General features: G+C 44.3%; 2 protein-coding genes and 1 long non-coding RNA gene across 4 annotated transcripts; all 3 read left to right on the top strand.

Moving 5' to 3' along the window:
* Nucleotides 1–2,477: 2,477 nt before the first annotated feature.
* LOC129155647 (spectrin alpha chain, non-erythrocytic 1-like) lies at nucleotides 2,478–5,728 on the top strand. Of its 2 annotated transcripts, XM_070551555.1 has the most exons (9): nucleotides 2,478–2,617; nucleotides 3,820–3,942; nucleotides 4,013–4,230; nucleotides 4,654–4,746; nucleotides 4,822–4,956; nucleotides 5,069–5,145; nucleotides 5,230–5,334; nucleotides 5,410–5,442; nucleotides 5,515–5,728. In XM_070551555.1, the coding sequence occupies exons 2-7, from the start codon at nucleotides 3,933–3,935 to the stop codon at nucleotides 5,234–5,236; spliced, it is 540 nt and encodes a 179-aa protein (XP_070407656.1). In that variant the 5' UTR covers nucleotides 2,478–2,617; nucleotides 3,820–3,932; the 3' UTR covers nucleotides 5,237–5,334; nucleotides 5,410–5,442; nucleotides 5,515–5,728. The 2 variants fall into 2 exon arrangements, with proteins under 2 accessions (XP_070407656.1, XP_070407657.1); XM_070551556.1 differs by lacking the exons at nucleotides 5,410–5,442; nucleotides 5,515–5,728 and having other exon boundaries at nucleotides 5,041–5,145.
* A 309-nt stretch (nucleotides 5,729–6,037) lies between these two features.
* LOC139070010 (uncharacterized) lies at nucleotides 6,038–6,703 on the top strand. Its single transcript, XR_011520676.1, has 3 exons — nucleotides 6,038–6,260; nucleotides 6,355–6,535; nucleotides 6,619–6,703. It is a non-coding gene; the product is annotated as an uncharacterized lncRNA (long non-coding RNA).
* A 7,058-nt stretch (nucleotides 6,704–13,761) lies between these two features.
* LOC107372554 (keratin, type I cytoskeletal 50 kDa) lies at nucleotides 13,762–16,939 on the top strand. The gene is made up of 8 exons (XM_015940775.3): nucleotides 13,762–14,426; nucleotides 14,872–14,954; nucleotides 15,445–15,601; nucleotides 15,677–15,838; nucleotides 15,915–16,040; nucleotides 16,116–16,190; nucleotides 16,262–16,431; nucleotides 16,619–16,939. The coding sequence occupies exons 1-8, from the start codon at nucleotides 13,905–13,907 to the stop codon at nucleotides 16,689–16,691; spliced, it is 1,368 nt and encodes a 455-aa protein (XP_015796261.3). The 5' UTR covers nucleotides 13,762–13,904; the 3' UTR covers nucleotides 16,692–16,939.
* The last annotated feature ends 23 nt before the right edge of the window (nucleotides 16,940–16,962 follow it).

Below are 16,962 nucleotides of genomic sequence, written 5' to 3'. Positions count from 1 at the left end.
CACACGCATTCATCTCACCTCATGTTCAATTCTCACTACACTTTGCACACACACGCATCCATAACCACATCATATTACTCTCAATCTTCCTTCACCAACAGAAGGTCTATTTGAGCAAGAACAGCATATCAACTGTTAAAGATTGTCCCACAAAGTTGCCAATGTTGATTGTTATTTCCTGTTTGTCAATTTCTAAATCATTAGTTTAATTTGAAGAATTAAAACGTTTAATTTCCAAACTTGTTTGTTCATTGAACTGAAACACAGAAACACAGATATTATCATCAGTTTATCGATGAAAAAAACCTTTGAGTCTTCTTAACTATACAATTTGGTTATTGATTTATTAAAAATTAATATTCCGAATTAATACGTAGCATGGTTCCTCTTTCATAAAAGAGCCTAAAACCACAACGCTACAATATGGCTGAGCAAGCCAGTTTCTCCTACACAGTCCTTACAGTACCACGGCGACTCATCAACCTGACCTCAACTATCTCTCACCTAATGTATCCTCTGTAATCTCCAACCTTGGAGTAAAAATGGACCAGGCTCTGAAGATGGATGCCCAGGTCAATAACAGTTAAATCATGTTTTTACCAACTAAGACGCATCTCGAAACTAAAGCACATCCTGAGTGTCCGTCTTCTGAAATCGGTGGTCCACACTTTTATCACTTCAAGGCTGGATTACTCTAACTCCTGCTTATATGGCATCAGTAAAGCAGCTCTTTCTAGACTTCAGCTGGTCCAGAATTCAGCAGCTAGGTTGCTGACTGGAGCTGACAGAAGACAACACATTTCTCCAATTCTGAAATCTCTCCACTGGTTGCCCGTGCAGTTCAGGATAAACTTCAAAATTATGCTTTTCACTTACAAATCCTTGAACCATCAAGCTCCTCCATATCTGTGTGAACTTGTCCATTACTACAACCCGCCGCGTGCTCTCAGGTCTGAAGATAAGCTCCTCCTAGCTGTTCCGAATGCACGTTTAAAAAGCCGTGGAGAAAGGGCTTTCTCTGTCTGTGCACCCAAGCTGTGGAACGCATTACCACTGTTAGTGAGGCAAGCACCAACAGCTAGCATTTTAAATCACGCTTGAAAACTCACTACTTCAACCTAGCTTATACCACATAATTATTAACCTCACTTACATCTGCATTGTTTAAAAATGGACTCCACAATTATCGACTTCCGTACTATTGAGGTTCTTTTTTAAAAATGTTTTTCTAATTTTTTATTCACCCTGTGCCTTGTTTATTTTTAGCTGTTATTTTTTGGAATTTTGTTGTATTTCCTTTTTATCTTTTATCTGTGTTCGACATGTTTGTATAACGCTGGTTTAATTAACTAACATTTTTAGTGTACAGCGCCTTGTTTGGTTGTAATGCCTTGTGAATGCGCTTTATAAATAAAATTATATATATATATATATATATATATATATATATATATGTATATATATATAGTACAAAGAACTGGTACAAGCATTGAACCCTGTGGTACTCCACAAGTAACCCTAGAGTATAAAGAAGATTTATCATGTAGTACATTAACAAAATTAAATCTGTCGGACAGGTAAGATATAAACCAAGGTTCTTTTTGATCCCTGTTCCTTTGAGCCCTACAACATGTTTAAGCCTTTCTAAAAGAACATTTTGATCAACTGTGTCAAAAGCAGCACCACTATCTTCTCAAGAACTTTAGATAAAAATGGAAGGTTAGATATTGGTTTATAATTCATTAGATATTCTGGATCCAGAGAAGGTTTCTTAAGTTGAGGTTTGATTACAGCAACCTTAAAATTTTGTGTTAGGCATCAATTTTGGCCTATATCAAACATTCTCCCTCTCCTGATAATAACTTTTTGCTTTCCTTGACGTTGGATGTGCTACTACTAGTTTACCCGTTTAATTATAGATCCACTAGGATAAATACAATAAAGTTTATCTTTCACCAAATAGAATATTTACTAAGACATCACAATACAACTATAGACACATTACTAGTCTTTGTGAGTGTGTGTGTGTGTGTGTGTGTGTGTGTGTGTGTGTGTGTGTGTGTGTGTGTGTGTGTGTGTGTGTGTGTGTGTGTGCCAAGCCCCCACCATGCCGCTTTAAAAATGGTCCCATCCCGGAAGTAAGAAAAATTGCAGTTCCACCCTCATCTGCTGGGGGCTGGTCGCAGAAGCGAGCAAATCCTCATTGACTCCCATGTTAAAATGCCGATTTCACAGCAGAAATAAACATGTTTACAGCCTGGTTCCAAAACATGTTTTTTGTCTAAATTATCTAGTTTATACTCATGACAACTCTGAGGGGGGTGAATTTTTTCCTCACTCTTCTGTTTAAGTGTATTGAAAGCCTAAAATTCTGTATAATTAATGAGCATCCGACCCACGTGACCGCCGCCTCAGACCCACGTGACCACAGAGCTAGCTCCATGGAAAGGCCTCAGTACAGCCTCGGTGTCTCCTGTAAACTGTTTCGGGATTTTGAGTCTCTGTGTTTGTGTATTCTGTTTTGGATATTATTTGTGCAATTGTTGGACAAAATGACTTGCTGTGGTATTAATTGCACTAATAGAGCGTCCAAGGAGTCTCCACTTCATTTTTTTCGGTAAGTTAAAATCTATATTTGTATTTTATGTCACTGCTGCCTTTAAACTAGCTGAGTTTACCGAAGTAGCTAGCTAACTATCAGTTTAACATGTAGCATGTACTGTTTAACCATGAAATTTAAATGTAAAATACAGTAAAATAATTAATAGGGCATATTTCGATGGGTAAAAGGGTAATACCCAGTGCATTTAAGATAAAAATGGGTTGAAATATGACGGGGCGCGCCGCTTGGAGGGACACTTCTGTGCTCCATTCTTTCATCCGGTAATCCCCAGCGGTCAGGCCGGGCAGCCTGACGGATGCGGCGCCTAGCTGCTGCGGGCTGACCGCTCGTGGAACTCGGAGACAGATCTGACCGGAGAAATACTGCAGCTCGTTGAGAAGTCTATAGGGCATACAGCGTTTCCCTTAAATCCCACTGCCACGCCGACAAGATCCCGAGTTTCTTTGTTTTTGTTGGCGCTGTTTACCGAAGAAGCAGCGGCAACACCAGCAAGTTTCATCAGACTCGTAAAGTTAGTTTTTGCAGGGGACCCCCTGTATTTTACTGCTCCCTCCTGCAGTCTTCCCCTATTAAAATTTAAAATGTGTAACTTCATGTATTGGGATGAATGACTGATATTCATGTTAACAAAAACGTTAGGTATTTAGGGGGAAAAAACAAAATAATAAACATTATACAGATGTCAAATAAATCAAACTGTAATTAAACTATATATTTTCAAAGTCTCGATTCTGGATAAAATCCAACAACATATGCTTTATAAATAAACACTACACATGGCTTTTACACACACACACACACACACACACGTAACATTGTGATTTCTTAGTAAATATTCTATTTGGCGAGAGATAAATTTTATTGTATTTATCCTAGTGAATCTATAATTAAACGGGTAAACTAGTAGTAGCACATCCAACATCAAAGAAAGTAAAATGTTATTATCAGGAGAGGGAGAATGTTTAAGTGGTTAGCAGCAGTGTGCTAGACGATGGCCCCCTCCATGAGGCCACCACAGCTCAGCAGAACATCATTGTAGCTTCTTCTGGGGAGAAAAACACTTACAGAAAAAATAAAGTTAACAGCTGAAATAGCAGGAAATGATACAGTTAAAGAGCAGATTGTAGAAGAAAGAAACCCCTAGGTTAAACTGGTCTGTCTACTGCATAATGCTGAACTCTAACATGTGTCCTCAGGGAAGGACCTGATTGGTGTCCAGAACCTGCTGAAGAAGCACCAGGCTCTGCAGGCTGAGATCACAGGTCATGAACCTCGCATCAAGGCTGTCACCCAGAAAGGAGAGACCATAATGGAGGAAGGTAGAGCAGGTCTGGTCCTGACATGTTTCTGAGGTGTCTGCAGGTTCTGGCTCACTTTTTTTGGGTCCAGGTCACTTCGCTGGTGAGGAAGTGAAGACTAAACTGTGGGAGCTTCATGGACGTTGGGACACGCTGAAGGCCAAGGCGTCCCAGAGGAGGCAGGACCTGGAGGACTCTCTGCAGGCCCAGCAGTACTTTGCGGATGCTAATGAGGCCGAGTCCTGGATGAGGGAGAAGGAGCCCATCGTTGGAAGTCCAGACTACGGGAAAGACGAGGACTTGGCCAAGGTATGGAAGTCCCTTCCTGAGAAACTCCAGTCGCTTTTCTTTGCTCTCTTTCCAGTCCTTCATAATTAGTGTTTCTGTATTTGTCATTTCCTTCGGTTGTCTACCAGACGTCGTTGCTCGTTTGAGAGTCTCATGGGTTAGGGGTAGAAGTGCTGGCCTCGCACAGGAAGTGATGACAAACGTGTTCCCGTCGCTCTTATTTCAAACGGTTTACAAGCTGTGATGTGTGTTCTCGCTGCAGAGCAGCCATGACACGTGGCAGCCGGCAGAAGGCTCACGCTTTTCCACTAAACACCCGCAGAGCTGCGTCTGCGGTGAACTGAGCAGGGTTTGTTTTACGGTGGCGGATCCGATTGGACCATCGCTGCGAGAAAGCTCCACTTGTGTCAGACGAGCTGAAGGTTCTGATGTTCTGCTCCACAGGCTCTCCTGAAGAAGCACGAGGCCCTGATGTCGGACCTGTCGGCTTACGGCAGCAGCATCCAGGCCCTGAAGGAGCAGGCCCAGTCCTGCAGGGTGAGTTCAGAACCCTCGGCCCGTCAGAACATTCTTATCCACCACGTTCTAACACCAGACCTGTTAACCCGACAGCAACAAGTGGCTCCAACTGACGATGAGACCGGGAAGGAGCTGGTTCTGGCTCTGTACGACTACAAGGAGAAGAGTCCTCGAGAGGTCACCATGAAGAAGGGCGACATCCTCACGCTGCTCAACAGCACCAACAAGGTTCGTGTGCCCTTCACAGCTGAGGAACGACCTCCAGCTCAGAGCGACCATCTCCACACCTGCTTTGTGTTTGTGTGACTTTAGGTTGTTTTACTTGAACTCGCGTCTTTAGCTGAATGAGGATGGAGAGACGGGTCGGACCTGGAGCAGGTCGAGGTCTTGCAGAAGAAGTTTGACGACTTCCAGAAGGTCGGACTTTTCCTCCTCTCCGTCTTCCAGCAGCAGCTGTCAGATCAGCTCAGGTGATAATCAGCAGGTGCTTTTGTCCTGCAGGACCTGAAGGCCAACGAGTCCCGCCTGATGGACATCAACAAGGTGGCATCTGAACTGGAGTCAGAAGGTCTGATGGCTGAGGAGGCTCCTATGGTTCAGGCTCAGGTGAGCGTCACCTGTCTGCAGCAGCTGGTCCCTCTCACTTCCTGGTTTGTTAACTCTGCTCGTCTCTGTTTGTAGCAACAAGAACATCTGGGTTCTGCTCCTGGAAAGGTGCGTGTTGTCCTCCGCCTCCACCAGAACCAGACGTGGTGTTTTTGTTACCACTCATTTGTTTGTTTACAGGATGAAGCCGACTCTAACCCCGGCTTTCCACAGGAGTCGTCAGCAGCACGTTACTGCAGCAGCACGTCATAGCTGCTGATAGGAACCGCTGTGGTCAACAGAACCTTTTCCACTGGAGCCGTCAACAGCGTCTCAGGAGCAGCATGTCGCGGCCTTTACGCGCCGGTTCTATTTTCTACGCGCGACGCCTCTGAAACGGGTCAAGTTCGACATTTTTGGGGAAGGAAAGACAGGAAATCGGACGCGGAAATTGAGAGAAGCTACCGAGATTTTCAGAATAAAGAACGTACTGCTTTCCGGTTGCTTTACTTTTAAAAAAGGTTACTAACTGCGGCCCCGTGAGAAGTTATCACCTAGCTAGCGGTCTCCTTTGTTTTTCAGGTCCGTATTGGCGATTATAAAACGGACAGAACATAAAACACAAACCATGTTGTAGTTTTCTCCTGCTTGTTGTGTTTACTGACGAAGTAAACACCAGGCCCTGAACACAGACAACTACGGCCACGACCTGGCCAGCGTTCAGGCTCTGCAGCGTGAACATGAAGGCTTTGAGCGTGACCTGGCAGCTCTGGGTGATAAGGTCCGCTTCCTGATCGGTACCAGGACCCGGGTTGTCTCTGGAGACACGTTCTTCATGGTTCTGGTGACTCCACCCCAGCCGTTCCTGGTCAGCAATCAGCGGGGTGCTTTCCTATTTAAGGTGGATGGATGACACAATTTGACGCCAGAAGATTGCCTCAGTTTTGGTAGTAACCAGCCACTCGTGTTACCTCTAGTGTTCCTAGGATTCATGTTATTTCGTAGTGTTTTTGCTCTTATATTGGATTTACCATTCTTCAGGATTCCTGTCGACCTCTTTGGATAACGACCTCTACTCCAGGATTCTGATATTCAGCACACGGATCTCACCCAGTGCCCCATCCACCAGGACGCCCCGCTTCTCTCCACCTCTGCTCCCTCTCCTGCGCTTCCCCCGGCTCTCTACCTCTCTCTCCTCCAGCCAACACATACACCCACCACAGTAAGTTTTGCTCAACACCTCTGCCTGCCTACAATGGATTTTGAAACCAGAACCTAAGCTCACCTGTGTTCTCCCTCCTCCAGACGCTGAGCTGTTGTTGCAGTTCCAACCACAGACTTATCTGTGCACCTTAAGTTCCTCCTTATAAATAAATAATTTTTTCCATCAGTTTTTGGTCAGTGTTGTATTCTGCATGTCTTGGGTTAAGTACCTTCCTCCAAACATGACACTCCTCTTCAAAGAGCAAATCTGTTCAGCACATTCTGACAGACAGACCACCATTCTTCTGTCATGTTGCTGTACAGGACATTTTTAGAGTTTTTCTTTTTAAAGATGAATAGGATTACATTTATAGTGCAATACTTTCACATTATCATTTTCCCACACTTCTGTATAACTGTATTTTGTTGTTTTTCAATAAAGAATGACAAATTATTCAAGTTTGGTTTTTGTTGCACACAAATATATATCTGTAAAAAATATCTACAAAGCTAATGTTTACATAAGTATGATTGGGTTTTGCAATACGGCACTATTTTAGTAAGATTTTTAAACCAAGTAAAGTTAGTAAAGAACACATTTCTATTGTCTGCTAAGAAACTGTTGGGATTTAAAATGGGCCTGTTGTACAAATAACTTGTAAATGGGCCTGTTGTACAAATAACTTGTAAATGATTATTCCTCACTTTTGTCTTAACCAAAGAAATTCCAGTAATTGAGCAAAAACATTTATTTTTAACACTACATTTTATAAAACAGGGCGCAAAGTGTCGGCACATGTATGTATGTCGATGGTCCGCCCCAACCGAACCAGGAGACACAGACGTCAGGGAGGCCAAGGTTGTCTCCAACGGTCTCTGCAGCTCTCTGGGCACCACGCCTCACGTAGCTGTCTCCAATGATCCAAATGGCTATGGAGAAAAAAATAACAGGTTTGTCATAATTGTTTAAAGTACAAAACCATACATGAAGTGGTGAGACAGGTATGTGGAACTTACAGTTGCTGCTTTGTGTAGCTGATGTTGGAGACACAGGCTGCCATGGTGACATTTAAACAGATCTAACAAAAAAATAAAAATGAAAATTAAAAACTCCCAGACCTCATGTCATATTTACTAATCAGCTATGGCTGATTTATTGTTTGGATCACAGTGAGTTACACTAATTTTAATATATTTTTATTTCTATTATACATACATACTTTTTAACTGTTATTTTCACATGACTGTTATCAGGCTGTCTTGTTCTGGTTCTCATGATAATTCCGTGTCTTCCGGTAAGTTATCTTGTGCTTACTTCATCTGTAGAATGTCTCTTTACTTTTGGTAAATTGTACTGAGTCCAGAATAAAGACTAGTTGGCTGTACAAGATACAAACAAGTATTACGTTTTGGAAATATATGAAATGTATTTAGGCTGCTAATTTAGCTCGAATACTAATAACTGCCGTATTTTCCGGACTATAACTCGCACTTTTTTACATATTCTGGCTGGTCCTGCTACTTATACTCCGGAGCGACTTATATAACAAAATATGTAGGCTACACCGCGCTGCTGCCGGCCGACTCCGACCCGCCCAAGAATGAGTTCCCCTGTCCCGTTGGGAGGGTTTCAAACACCGCCAGCATCTGTTAGAGCCTGTGGCGGGGTGCTGAGGGCCGGCTCCAGTCCAGGAATGAGCTCTCCTCGCCGGCCGGGAGGGTTTGAAACACTGCCATCCTCTCCTCTGCAGGCTGTTGTTCATTTTGTTATGGTTACCGGTGCTTGTGTTGCAATGTGAAACGCTTGGTCTCAGATTTTGTAAGAAAGATAATGAAATGTCCCCCCAAAATACGACTTAAATATATTTTCTCTTCTTCATTATACATTTAATGGCTGGTGCGACTCAGGAGCGATAGCCCGGAAGATACGGTACTGAAAACTTGCTCACAGCAAAATGTTTTCATTACGGAAATAAATTATAAACTTACCGATTCAATACTTTGTTAATCCAGGTACTTATCACTAACAGGTGCCGAAAACCTCCACCTAAACTCCGTGTGAGGTTCAGGTCGATGGGTGTTCCAGTTAGCTCCGGTTGGGTTGAAGCTAGGTGGCTACATCCGTTAGCTCGGCTCCCACCTCCGCGTTAGCTTTGGGTTAGCCAGGGTTAGCTTCAGGTTAGCTCGTAGCTAGTTCGCACGGGTGTCGTCACTCGAGCCCAGCCTTACAGCCCCACCCTCAGCGCCTCCTCTCTTCCCTTTTATGGAATTGTCTGGGCTGGACGGAACCTGTGACATGGTCAAAATGGCGGTGGTGGCCACCTCCCATTATGGACAAAAAACGTGTTATTGGAGTCTATGGAATCCGTTTGTCCAGTATGTACAGTCTATGGTGTGTGTGTGTGTGTGTGTGTGTGTGTGTGTGTGTGTGTGTGTGTGTGTGTGTGTCTGCTCTGTCTTCTCCATCCCCAGTGAGTCGTGGAGGATGGCTGCTTATACTGAGCCAGGATTCTCTGGAGGTTTCTTCCTGTTAAAAGGGAGTTTTCCTCTCCACTGTCGCTTTATGCTTGCTTAGTATGAGGATCGCTGTAAAGTCACTGACACTAGTCAGTGACTTGATGCAATTTGCTGGGTTCCTTATATAGGAAACATTATTTCTGATTGGCTTAATGAACTGTCCTGAATTGGAATGTTTATTATGTGAAGTGCCTTGAGACGACTCTTGTCGTGATTTGGCGCTATATAAATAAACTTGAATTGAATTGAATTTACTAAGGATAGATTGATTATATCTAGAATGGGGGCAGTAACCAAAGGAAATGCATCTTTAAATAATTTCTGAAAGCTAAGGGAATAGATGGTTCAGAGTTTGATTCTGTGTAAGTTTGTACTGAAAATTATTATTCTTATTTTTCTCAATTAGCAATAAAAAATATGCAGTTCTAGCTTGCCGAAGCTTATTTTTATAAAGCACTAGACTATTTTTCCAGGATAAGTAGGAGTCCTCCTGGTGTTTAGAGCGCCATGTTCTCTCCAATTTTCTAGAGTTCTGTTTTAAATTACACAGTTCAGAATTAAACCAGGGAGCCAACTTCCTGTGCCTTTCTTTTTAAAGGGGCAACACCATCTAATGCCACACACAAAGAAGTAACTCTATGAGCTAGACCATCAATTTGTGAAGGGCTAGAAAGGAAAACATTGCCCTCTGCTAAGTTCCTCTGGGATACTGAAGACAATAAAGATGGAACAGTTGTTTTCTTGTCATTTTGATGATTATAGCTTGTACATAAGAAAACCCAAAATTATATCTAAAAAAACTAGAATAATCTATAAGATCAAATAATGAATGTTTAATGCAGGAATGCTAGGCTTCTTTATTGTGTTAATTTCTGTGCACTCTGTACTTGGTTGGACCTATTTTTCATTAACTACTGCATCAATGTGGTGTGGCATAGAGGTCATCAGCTTGCTAAGGTGTAATGGAAGCCTAGGTTGCTGTGATGACAGCCTTTAGGTCATTATTAACAGGAAGGAGAAAACAAAGCTCTCTGGGGGGGGGATCTGTCCCCCCCAGATTTAGATTGACCCCTCAAATACGCAAATTAGATGAGTGAATTTGCTCCCAACACAAACTTTAGGTCCTACTGAAGATTTTTCTCTTCTATAGTTTAGCTTTATCTCAAACTATTTCCAAGGTACAACCTTTTGAAAAATTCATGTCAAAATTAAATATTTTCTTGTGAAAACTCTGGCACCCAAAGGGCTGGACAGTTTAAACAGACGCGAAATTGCCCAGCAGTATGTAGAAGGGACTGAAAGAAGGAGAGAGGTTTTTGGGTCCTTTACTTAATCTTTTTTTGGACCGCTCATTTGTTTGCCTGAGTGAATTTAAAACTGTCTTGTGGAAAACATGCTTTTATACTTTATATACATATATATATATATATATATATATATATATATATATATATATATATATATATATATATATATATATACACACAGAGAGAGAGAGAGAGAGAGAGAGAGAGAGAGAGTTAATGGGTATGCAAGGCACTCTGAGTAGTTCTCAAGGTTGGGGATGGGACCCCACTTGGCGTCAAAAACATGTAAGTGTGGGGTCTTGAAATTCTCTTGAGAAAAAAATGCAAATATCAGAAATGTTAATATCTCTAATGGCAATTAGAAAGCGACTAATTTTTATAAATAAAAGCAAATATATTGGTCAATATATATTGGCTATTGATGTTGATTGTGTTCTCATTGTGCCACTTTTTCAACTAACAGAAACAAGAGTCAGGGTGTTAGGCCTCATAAATTTTTATTTTGTTGGTCAGAGACTGAAAAGTTTGGGAACCACGGCTCTAAGTGATAAGTGAATATCGTTTTTTATTATATTTTATGTGTAATTTTTTACATAGCTGTTATGGCTGCTCTCGTGGTCTGCCTGTTTCTGTTCTGTCTACATGTGTGTGTGTGTAACCTTGGTCAGGCTGTGCTGCGGAGTCAAGTTCCTATGCTGTGGTTCGCTGGAGCGCTGGCAATAAAGCTTTTTCTGATTCTGATTATGTTTTCTGTAAAGTTTGGTATGCTGAAAATCAGTTAATGTTTAAATAAAACATGTTTAGCATAAAGCATGAGGTTTTGGTTAGTGATTGATTGGGAGAATAACAAATGACTGACTTGGATAGTGTTGATCAAGCAGAGCTTTGTTGCCAGCGCTCCATTCCATAATGGCTTCAAACACGTATATGATAGTGTTAGTTTTTACGTAAACCATTGGATGAAATTACACAAACTGACTGAGCTCTAGTTAAGGCTCTTGCAATTGCTTGTGTATGTGTACGTGCGTGTGTGCGTGTGTATGTGTTTGGGGGAGGGTACATTGGAACTTTGTCCCCCCCAGTTTGAAAATCCTATCTGCACCCCTGGGTCAGAGTGACCGTTGGCAGCTAAGCTTCTGTCAGTGTTCCCATGGGCAGCTGTGGCTACAATGTAGCTCATCACCATCAGTGTGTGAAAGGATGAATGACTGACTGTGGTGTAAAGCGCTTTGGAGTCCTCTGACTTAGAATAGCACTATACAAGTGGGCTGCATGGTGGCGCAGTTAGCACAGTTGCAGGTTCGAAACTCGGCTGCGGCCTTTCTGCGTGGAGTTGCGTGTTCTCCCCATGCATGCGTGGGTTTCCTCCGGGTACTCCGGTTTCCCCCACAGATCACAACATGCCCTATAGGTTATAAATTGTAAGTCGCTTTGGATAAAAGCGTCTGCTAAATAAATACCTCGACCAGAAAAGTGTGGCTTGCCAACTCCGGGTCGGGGGAGAGGTCCTACCTCAAGTGGAGGAGTTTAAGTATCTCGGGGTCTTGTTCACGAGTGAGGGTAGGAGGGATCGGGAGATCGACAGGCGGATTGGTTCGGCGTCTGCAGTGATGCGGACGCTGAGCCGATCTGTCGTGGGGAAGAGGGAGCTGAGCCAGAAAGCCAGGCTCTCGATTTACCGGTCGATCTACGTCCCAATCCTCACCTATGGTCATGAGCTTTGGGTAATGACCGAAAGAACGAGATCGCGGATACAAGCGGCCGAAATGAGTTTCTTCCGTAGGGTGGCCGGGCTCAGCCTTAGAGATAGGGTGAGGAGCTCGGACATTCGGGAGGGACTCGGAGTAGAACTGCTGCTCCTCCGGATCGAAAGGAGCCAGTTGAGGTGGTTTGGGCATCTGGTCAGGATGCCTCCTGGACGCCTCCCTGGGGAGGTGTTTCGGGCATGTCCTGCCGGCAGGAGGCCCCCGGGTCGACCCAGGACACGTTGGAGAGGTTACATCTCTAATCTGGTCCGGGAACGCCTCGGGGTCCTGCCGGAGGAGCTGGTGGAGGTGGCCGGGGAGAGGACGGTCTGGAGCTCCCTAGTTGGGATGCTGCCCCCGCGACCCGGATAAGCGGAGGAAGACAACGACGACGACGATAAACATAAACAAGTGCAGGACATTTACCAATAAAGGTCAGGATCAGAGTTATGAGGATTTGAATCAGGTTCAGCATCTATGTAAGTGTCAGGCAGGGTCAGAGTCTGCATTAAGATCAGGGTCCTGGTTGTTGTGAAGGCCACAGTCAGGATCAGGGTTAGTGTCTGGGTCTGAGTCACCACAAACGATCAATGAGCAACCATTCACCCCAGGAGCCAGAATCTTAGTTGTGCATTTGGGTGTGGCTCTGTTGGAAATCTGCATCCTCGAAGCTTCAATTAGAAAATTTTTTCTTTCTCTTAAACAAACAGAGGATTAAAGAAGCTTTCTGTTGCTTCACACCAGCACACACCTGGGCACACTTGTCCCCCCAGTATATTCTACAGGCTTGTTTCTCTGTGAAACACTTTGAGGTTCATCACTATGGCAACAGCAGCCAGGGGCATTTTCCCATAGCAAATGCCTGAGTGGGGACATTGTGAAGTGACAGGTGAGTGCTTGGGGCCGGAGGCTGTTTCAGATCCTGAAGCATCTCACTGAGAGCTCTTTGTGCTGAGAAAAGGTTTAACGCCGGCAGCAAGACAATACCAAAGTTACATCATCCGGGTCGCAGCCAGGCCAGCAAAGCTGCAGGTATTCACAAGTTCTGGTCGTTAATCACGGCTTCTGATTATTAGCTGCAGGTGAGCCCTGCATCGAGTCATTTCAATTTAATACACATACCGCCCTGCCATAACACTATGGCCACCATCAAGCAGGTCAGTTCTGACCCATCTTCTCCTGGACTCCACTGGAATTCTGAAGTTCTGATGGGATTCTGGCTCCAGCAACAGCAGATCCTTTAAGTCCTGAAAGTTCTGAGGTGGAGTTTCAATGGATCAAACTGAGATCTGCACTCAGGGGTCTGTTCCTTCAAGGGTTCTTGATGCATTTCAGCAGCTGTGCAAGACCTAGCGCATCTCTCTCTCGGGGTTTGGTGCTTCTAAAGGTCAGACATCACAGTTTGATTAAAAACTCTAGAAAACAAGAGTCAACTCCGAACATGCTGTCAGATCAGAACCCTTCCAGTTCAGCTCCTCCTAAAGGTAAAATGTTCTGATCCCCTCTGGGTTCTCCAGCTGCGGGTTGTCAGCCTGTTCCACTGTTAGCTTAGTAATCAGGAAAATATTTTTAAATGGCACAATTAAAAAATTACTGTCTTAAATGTCATAAAAACACCAATAAACTGGTGAAGAGCAGAAACAGAATCAACCTTCTCACGTTCCTTCTCTGTGGGTGTGGATCTTAGCCCTGCCCCCTCACCTGTAGCCCTGCCACCTGGAGATCTTTAAAAGCAGCAATCCGCTCCTCTTTTCCTCACTTCTCTCCTCTCTTGCTCCCGAGAAGACAGACAAGCAAGCACCTCTCCTTCTGCTTCATCATGACGACCATGATGTACTCTTCCTCCTCCTCCTCCCGGAGCTCCGGACTGGGCGGCGGTCTGGGCAGAGCATCCTTTGGATCTGGCCGAGGCATGAGCTCATTCAGTGTGGCCGGAGGGGCAGGAGGCGGTGGTGTGAGGGTCTCCCAGGCCAGCCGAAGCTTCTCTGCTGGAGGTGGAGGTTTTGGCTTTGGTGGAGGAGCTGGTGCAGGTTTTGGTGGTGGTGCAGGTGCAGGCTTTGGTGGTGGTGCAGGTGCAGGCTTTGGTGGAGGAGCAGGTGCAGGTTTTGGAGGTGGCTTTGGTGGTGGAGCTGGAGGGGATGACAGCTTAATCGGCAATGAGAAGTTCACCATGCAGAACCTGAACGACCGCCTGGCATCCTATCTGAGTAAGGTGGCGGCGCTGGAGAAAGCCAATGCCCAGCTGGAGCTGAAGATCAAAGAGTTTGCGGAGTCCAAGATCAGCCCCTCGGCCCGGGACTACAGCGCCTTCTACATCATTATTGCAGAACTTCAGGGCAAGGTAAGGATAAGGGACCAGACTCTGGTTTCAATCTGTACACAAATTCCATAAGAAGTCCAGAATGTGGAGCTTTAATCTGAACTGATTTTGTGTTACTTTCCCACAAACTTTTAGTTTTAAAAACAAAAACGGTTTGAACTGCAGCAGCTTGTCTTCCACACAAAGCACTAACAACAAAGCAGAAATCTGTTCAGTAATTTGAGGCTGTGAGAAATGACTCTGGGCTGCCAGTGACTGGACATCACTCTCAGGTGAATGACCTGTGTAAGCGATCCAGGCGAAGCTGCCACACCCAAAACACGATGACACTTAAACATTCTCATCTCACAATCAGCTTCTCTGGGGTGTTTCTTTCCTCCTCATCATCCACATTATGTTTCTATTCATTGCTTCTAATTCATGTAATGGTTGTTTACTTTTAGTAACAACATGTCACTGATTTCAGATCCAGGATGCCATCATCGCCAAAGGAACCGTCCTGCTGAGCATCGACAACGCCAAACTGGCTCAGGACGACTTCAGAATCAAGTCAGTCACTTGATCACTCCTGACATGTTTGTTTGTTTGTTTTTTTCTCTCTTTTTTAGTCTGTTTATTCTAAAGAATCAACTTTATGTTTGAAATATTTAATTATTGGTAGAATTATAACAGGAGCTCTTCCACTGGAGGTCAGAAGCAGCAGCACGCCCTCTGCTGGCTGCACTCAGCAATTTGATTTCAGGATTTATTCCAGCAGTCCCAAATTTTATTTTTGCTAAAATTTTAAAGTCCTTTAACATGTAGGAAAGAAAAAACACTTATTTTATCAATTTATTCTGAAAATTTTTAAAGATTTTCCCCTTTTAGTAAAGCTTTAGATCTTTTATAAGTAATTAAATTACTTAAGAGCCACAAAGGGATTCTGGAGAAAAAGAATTTGTTTTATGTTTTTCAGAAACTGATTGTTATTGTGTCCCAGTGTTTGTTCCTCTGATGTAATTAACTCTGGTTGTGATCCTTGGTTCTGAACTCTGTGCAGGTATGAGAACGAGTTGGCCATGCGTCAGTCGGTGGAGGCTGATATTGCCGGGCTGAAGATGCTGATGGGAGAAGTTAGCATGGCAAAGACAGACTTAAGCATGCAGATCGAGAGTCTGAAGGATGAGCTAGAATCTATGAAGAGGAACCATGAGGAGGTACCTAGACCCTAGTGGACACCGGTTGTTGGTTTTGGTGTGAATACCATCATCAGTCCCCCCCCACCCCCCTAGGATCTGGCATCCATGCGCACCCAGGTGAGCGGAACAGTGAACGTAGAAGTAGACGCTGCTCCCCAGGAAGATCTCACAAAGGTCATGGAGGAGATCAGAGAACACTACGAAGCCGTCGCTGCCAAAAGTCGCAAAGAGCTTGAGGGCTGGTTCCAGGCCAAGGTAGGACCTGGGCAAGAGGAATCATGAGACAAAACCTGCAGAGCTTCAGGTTGATGTCAATTTCTCATCCCTTCAGTCAGAGGCTCTCACCAAGGAGGTCGCCACCACAGAAATGACTCTGAAGACTTCAACAACCGAGGTGAAGGAAGTGAAGAGCCAGCTTCAGGCTCTGGAAATCGAGCTTCAGTCTCAGCTCAGCATGGTGAGAGACAGTTGTGGAGGATAAGCGGTCTGAAAGGGGTTTGGTTCATGTTCTGACTCTGTGGTCTCCTCACAGAAAGCGTCTCTAGAAGTTTCACTCAGCGATGTGCAAAACCGTTACGCCGCACGCCTCGCCCAGTACCAGTTGCAGGTGAGCTGGACTATTCCGGGGTTCTGAGTTGGCTGGTCTGAACTGCAGCACTCATACTTGGTTTCATACAGGTGAGCTCTCTGGAGGAACAGCTGGTGCACCTTAGGGCTGACCTGGAGCGGCAAGACCAGGAGTACCAGATGCTGCTGGACATGAAGACCAGACTAGAGCTGGAGATCACGGAGTATAGACGGCTGCTGGATGGAGAGGGAGCATCTGTATCGGCATCCTCCAAATCTGGGTAAGAATGGGGAGCACTGGTTCTGGTCTGATCACAGAACACAATGTTTTATTTTGAAATTAACTCTCTTCAGAAGAAATGTATTCGATTAAAACTAGCTTCTTGTTTGGACCAATCCTGGTCCTCGCAGGTCAGAGCCAAAAGTTTCTCTCATCTACTTAATGATTTCATTGTTGTCTCATTGCAGGCTCTCGTCTTCATCTTCAACAACCACAGTCACCAAAACAGTGGTGACAAAGGTCATTGAGGAGACAAGCTAAAGCCAATCACGTCTGTCTAACTAGGGGGCGGAGTCAAGCCACATCTTATCCCCTTCCTGCTTGCTGAAACAAAGAACACCTTTACCCAGAGAGGAGCTTTTCTCATCCTCCCACTTCCACGTCTGATTACTGCTGCAGATTAAACCGACTAGAAGGTGGACATGTGGAGAACTTTAATCAGATCTGAGTTTAGGACGGAAACTTTACTGCTACGCAAACACATCAGAAAATAAACTCAAGTAAACTCAGTTGTGTCTGTGTCCTTCTCTAA

Source organism: Nothobranchius furzeri, chromosome 5 (genome assembly GCF_043380555.1).
Source record: "Nothobranchius furzeri strain GRZ-AD chromosome 5, NfurGRZ-RIMD1, whole genome shotgun sequence".
Lineage (NCBI taxonomy): Eukaryota > Metazoa > Chordata > Actinopteri > Cyprinodontiformes > Nothobranchiidae > Nothobranchius > Nothobranchius furzeri.
The sequence above is the reverse complement of the archived record's forward strand: the minus strand, read 5'-3'. Positions and strand labels throughout refer to the sequence as shown.

What these genes read in the sequence shown, in the direction of transcription:
- LOC129155647 (XM_070551555.1), top strand. An exon ending in AAGACGAGGACTTGGCCAAG is followed by an intron (nt 4,231 to 4,653) that starts GTATGGAAGTCC and finishes TCTGCTCCACAG; the next exon opens with GCTCTCCTGAAGAAGCACGA. An exon ending in TGCTCAACAGCACCAACAAG is followed by an intron (nt 4,957 to 5,068) that starts GTTCGTGTGCCC and finishes TCGCGTCTTTAG; the next exon opens with CTGAATGAGGATGGAGAGAC.
- LOC107372554 (XM_015940775.3), top strand. Translation starts at nt 13,905, where the DNA reads ATGACGACCATGATGTACTCTTCCTCCTCCTCCTCCCGGAGCTCCGGA. An exon ending in TTGCAGAACTTCAGGGCAAG is followed by an intron (nt 14,427 to 14,871) that starts GTAAGGATAAGG and finishes CACTGATTTCAG; the next exon opens with ATCCAGGATGCCATCATCGC. An exon ending in TTCAGTCTCAGCTCAGCATG is followed by an intron (nt 16,041 to 16,115) that starts GTGAGAGACAGT and finishes GTCTCCTCACAG; the next exon opens with AAAGCGTCTCTAGAAGTTTC.